At 50.5% G+C, this 5,512-nt stretch overlaps 1 protein-coding gene across 2 annotated transcripts in view; it reads right to left on the reverse strand.

Annotated features, from left to right (window-relative positions):
- Positions 1-553: 553 nt before the first annotated feature.
- The window catches only part of SIPA1L3 (signal induced proliferation associated 1 like 3), a 170,223-nt gene continuing 165,264 nt past the window's right edge, over positions 554-5,512 (reverse strand). For both annotated transcript variants that reach the window (XM_017881217.1, XM_017881222.1), the window contains one exon: positions 554-1,422. In XM_017881217.1, the coding sequence (XP_017736706.1) occupies positions 1,083-1,422 (340 nt within the window). In that variant the 3' untranslated portion in view covers positions 554-1,082. The remainder of the gene's footprint in view (positions 1,423-5,512) is intronic.

Here is a 5,512-nt window from a genome sequence, read left to right on the forward strand (position 1 = left end):
CTTTCTTTTCTTTCTTTTCTTTCTTTCTTTCTTTCTTTCTTTCTTTCTTTCTTTCTTTCTTTCTTTCTTTCTTTCTTTCTTTCTTTCTTTCTCTCTTTCTCTCTTTCTCTCTTTCTCTCTTTCTCTCTTTCTCTCTTTCTTTCTTTCTTTTCTTTCTTTCTTTTCTTTCTTTCTCTCTCTCTTTCTCTCTTTCTCTTCTCTCTTTCTCTCTCTCTCTCTCTCTCTCTCTTTCTTTCTTTGACAGAGTCTCACTCTGTTACCCAAGCTGGAGTGTAATGGGGTGATCTCAGCTCACTACAACCTCGACCTCCTGGGCTTCAGCGATCCTTCTATCTCAGCTTCCCAGGTAAGTAGCTGGGACCACAGGTGTGTGCCACCACACTTGGCTAATTTTAGATGTTTTATACAGATGGGGGTCTCATTATATTGCCCAGACTGGTCTTAAAAATCCTGGGCTCAAGTGATCCTCTCACCTTGGCCACCCAAAGTATTGGGATTACAGGTGTGAGCCACCACCCCGGCCTTCTGCCTCCTTTCTGACCAAAGCGCTTCCATGTCCCCCTGGGGACTCCCACTCCCCACCCTCCAGCTCTGGGTAAGGGCTGGTGATCAAAGCCTGACGGGTTGGGGAAGGTGGTGGGAGGCAAGCTGGACCCACGAGAATCAGTGCTGGGACCCCAGTGGGTAGTGCTAGGCTGATGTGCTCTCTTCCCCCAGCTGTGGGCTGGTGGGACCCAACCCTGGGGAGGCTGGGGTCCACCTCGGTTCCCACAAAACAGCTCCTACCTGGCAGTGAGGATGAGCAGGGCAGGCCTGGCTGGGAGGGGAAGGGAAGCGGATGCCACGGAGGTTCCCTGGCGCCTACTGTTCTTTCCACCCCCGTCCCTGAGTAACAAGAGCCTGAACTTTCCCTGGGAGCCCCTGCTTCACTCAGTCCCTGTGGTCTGGGCGGATGTGGCTGTTTCTATCCTGGGCTGGAGGAGGAGGGCACGAGGCCCAGGTCCCTCCAGTTGTACGAGGTTCTCGGTATGGGGTAGATTCCTGTGTGCCTGCCTGGGCTCATCCTGTGATTCCATCCCAGACTAATGTGCTGCCCTCACTCCCAGCCACAAGCCCACACCCCTCAACAGGACTGGCAGATGCTGAAAGCTGGGGGCACGATGGGACTGTGGGCAGCATAGTCCTTCTCCCCGCCCACCCGGATGAGATCCCACTGGAAGCTGGGGGTCAGGAGCTGGGGACAGGGCGCTACGTACTCCTGCGTCTCTCTCCTGCTCTGGCCCCAGGTTGTCCATGATGATGAGTTTCTTCAGGTCATCTTCGATGGTGGATTTGTAGTTCTTACGTGGCGACCGGAGGTCTCGGAGGGATGCCCTCAACCTCGGTTGTCCAAAGACGTTTTTGGTGTTCGTGTCCACCTGCCTGGAATGAGAGTGTCAGGGTCAGAGGGGTGCCAGGGAGGCTCAAGCCACTTTTCAAAGCTGTTACGATTCAAGGGGGCTGGCTCCCACGGGACGCATGGCCACAGCCTTCTCTCCTTCACCCAGAGAACGTGTGGCAGAGAGGGGCTTGGATCCATTCCCTCCTCCCACAAACGTTTCCTGGGAACCACACGGAGCCTGCTGTGCTGTCCTGTTCCAGGTGCCGGGGACACGGCCATGAGCACCGAGTTGGCAGCCAGTGGGGGAGGCCCATGCTGAACACATGCACAGAGACAGACCTCCTGTGTGAGGGGAGAGGCTTTTTTTTTTTTTTTTTTTGCTTGAGACAGAGTTTTCCCTGTCGCCCAGGCTGGAGTGCAGTGATCTCGGCTCACTGAAACCTCTGCCTCCTGGGTTCAAGCTATTCTCCTGCCTCAGCCTCCAGAGTAGCAGGGATTACAGGCACCCGCCACCACGTCCAGTTAATTTTTGTACTTTTAGTAGAGACGGGGTTTCTCCATGTTGGTCAGGCTGGTCTCGAACTCCTGACCTCAGGTGATCCCCCTGCCTCGGCCTCCCAAAGTGCTGGGATTACAGGCGTGAGCCGCCGCGCCCGGCCTGCGTCTTTGCCTGTTGTCAGTCTACCCAGCAGAATGTGAACCATGCCAGAGCAAGGCCTGGGTTTCCCTTGGAACATATATGTGTCATTTGTGTGTGGGTGGGGGGGAATTTCTTTTTTTTTTTTTTTTGAGTCAGAGCCTCCTTTGTCGCCCAGGCTGGAATGTAGTGTTGTGATCACAGCTCACTGCAGCCTCAACCTCCTGGGCTCGAGTAACCCTCCTACCCCGGCCTCCCAAGTAGCGAGGACTACAGGTGCATGCCACTGCACCCAGCTAATTTTTTTGTAAAGATGGGGTCCCACTATGTTGTCCAGGCTGGTCCCAAACTCCTGGGCTCAAGCGATCCTTCCACCTCAGCCTCCCAAAGTGCTGGGATTACAGGCATGAGCCACTGTGCCCAGCTTATAAATTCATTTGATCCCCCCCCCGCCGCCACTGCCATATGTGTTAAGGACTATTGGTATCCCATCTCAAGGATGAGGCTATTAAGGTACAGAGGAGTTTAGCCACTTGTCCCAAGTCACACAGCCTGTGAGTGAGGGAGCCAGGATTCAAATCAAGGCCGCCAGGCTGCAGAGCCCACCCACGCCACTGCCAAGCTTGCCTGTCACGTGTATATCAGAGATGGCAGGAAAAAACACGTATGGTGTGGGGAACAGCCACACTGGATTTAAAAATATGCTTCTGTCTGCAGATAACAATTTCTGGAAGAAATTATGAACCATGATAACCTCTGGGAGGTAGGAATCTTATTAGGTGGAAAAATGGGACTTTTCCTTTTCATCTGATATCCTTCTGAACTGTCTGAATTTACTTAAACATAATCATGTGTTATAACAATAAAAATAATAAAAATTAGCTTAATAAAAGCTGATGCCTGGAATTCTTCATTCTGTAACGCAAGAAAGAAAAGAGTCTTTGAACCCGGGAAAGAAATAAGATGTCTTGGGTTCCTGAGGGTTTTAACGACTGCATTTCCTTTTTCTCTTTCTCAGCTGCCAGCCTTGGGATTTTAACAAAGGAAGGGCAAGAGGAGGGCCAGATTTTTTCCCTGTCAGGTCATATTCCTCCCCAGATTGGAAATCCAGGCCTAGAGTAATGCTGGGTCTGTCAATATCGGGGAAGTATATTCTCTGGGCAAATTAAAAGCTTTAGATCCAAAAGAGAGAAAGAGAGAGAGAGACAAAGAGAAAGAGAGACAGACACAAATCAAAAGGGGACTCCCCCACCCCTTTTGATTCCAACATTTCCCAGAATGCCCTGCACAGGGGAGTGTGACTCTGTGCAGGGCTCGTGGTACCCATCTCCCGGCAGTGAGGAAGCAGGCCTGGCCTTCAGCACGCCCCCCAGCCAGTGCACTGCCCACAGGCTCCGCTCAAGAAGGGCGTGCTAAGAACTCCCGGAAGCATGAATAAAATGTGCTTGCTCTTTGCACTAGCAGTCCTAGTTCTGGAAACGCGTCCTTCAGAAAGGCTCACATGAGTCCACAATGCCACGTGTACACGGACACTTCCCAGGGTCCTGCCTGCGGAGCAGACAGCAGCCCCCAGCTGGGAAAGGGCCGGGTCCACCACCCAGAATCACACCCTCCGGAGACGCATGGCAGATCCACATGGTGTGCAGAGGCTCTCCCAGATACCACATCATGTGGAAAAAGAAGTATGGATAGCGTGAAACCATTTTTAGAAAACTCACACACAGCTCAGCTTGGTACACTGGAGTTTACCAAACTTTCCTTTCTAATACTGGATACGTGAGGGATTCACTTTCTTTTTCTTTTTTTCTTTTTTTTTTTGAGACAGGGTCTTGCTCTGTCACCCAGGCTGGAGTGCAGTGGTGCGATCTTGCCTCACTGCAACCTCCGCCTCCCGGGTTCAAGCAATTCCCCTGCCTCAGCTTCCCGAGTAGCTGGGATTATAGGCGCCCGCCACCACGCTGGGCTAATTTTTGTATTTTTAGTAGAGACAAGGTTTCACCATGCTGGTCAGACTGATCTTGAACTCCTGAACTCGGGTGGTCCACCCATCTTGGCCTCCCAAAGTGCTGGGATTATAGGCATGGGCCACTGCGCCCGGCCAAGAACGACATCGCTTTCTACACACTGATATGGAACTACTGCCAAGAAACTTAGGTCAGGCATGGTGGCTCATGCCTGTAATCCCAGCACTTTTGGAGGCGTAAGTGGGAGGATCACTCGAGCCCAGGAGTGTGGAGTGTGAGACCGGCCTGGGTAACACAGTGAGATCTGAGATCTCACCTCCACAAAAAGTGAAAAACTAGGTGGGTGTGGTGGTATACTCCTATGGGACCAGCTACTGAGACAGGAGACTGCTTGAGCTTGGGCTGTTGAGGCTGCAGTGAGCTATGATGGTGCCACTGCACTCCAGCCTGGGTAACAGAGTGATAGCCTGTCTCAAAAAAAAAAAAAAAAGAGAGACTTGAAGAGAAAGAGCAAGTGAGGAAGCAGTTCATATGCAGGAGGTGACCACATTAATAAAATGGGTGCAAGGGAAGCCCTCACAATCATGTGTGTGCGCTCACGTTTGGAACATTTCTGGAAGAATGTAGAAATGAAACAATGGTTGCTTTTAGGGAGGGAGCAGGATGACTGAGGGCCAGGGAAGGGAGAGAAGCTTACTTTCTATTGCAAACCCTTTTGTAGTATTTTGGTTTTTACCTTGTGCATGTTTTACCTTTCAAAACCTCAATGAAGAAAACAGCCTCTAGGTTCTGACTGACGGCACTGGACATCATCTCTGATTTGCCTCTGCTGTGTAAATTTGAATTTTGGGCCTGGCGTGGTGGCTCAATGCCTGTAATGCTAGCACTTTGGAGGCCAAGGCAGGTGGATCACTTGAGGTCAGGAGTTCAAGACCAGACTGGCCAACATGGTAAAACCCCTTCTCTACTAAAAATACAAAAATTAGCCAGGCATGGTGGTAGGCGCCTATAGTCCCAGCTACTTGGGAGGCTGAGGCACGATAATCACTTGTACCAGGAGGCAGAGGCTGCAGTGAACTGTGATCATGCCACTGTGCTCCCGCTTGGGCAACAGAGTGAAACCCTGTTACAAAAACGACGACGACAACAAAACATGTTTAATCTAAAATAATTGAGTTAGGAGTGAAATGACTCAAAAGTGCCTCTCATAATAACAAAGACACTATCTCCAAAATGCTTAGTGAGTTACAGCACATACAGGGGGAATGTATGAACAAAAGTAATAATTCTAAGCTAATATTTGATACGTGCAATTTTTTTTTTTTTTTTTTTTTTTTTTTTTGAGACAGTCTCGCTCTGTCACCCAGACTGGAGTGCAGTGGCATGATCTCGGCTCACTGCAACCTCTGCCTCCTGGGTACAAGTGATTCTCCCACCTCAGCCTCCCAATAGTTGGGACTACGGGCACTCGCCATCATACTCGGCTAATTTTGTATTTTGTAGAGCTGGGGTTTTACTATGTTGGCCAGG

The sequence above is a fragment of the Rhinopithecus bieti genome, unplaced genomic scaffold, assembly GCF_001698545.2.
Source record: "Rhinopithecus bieti isolate Rb0 unplaced genomic scaffold, ASM169854v2 scaffold_425, whole genome shotgun sequence".
NCBI lineage: Eukaryota > Metazoa > Chordata > Mammalia > Primates > Cercopithecidae > Rhinopithecus > Rhinopithecus bieti.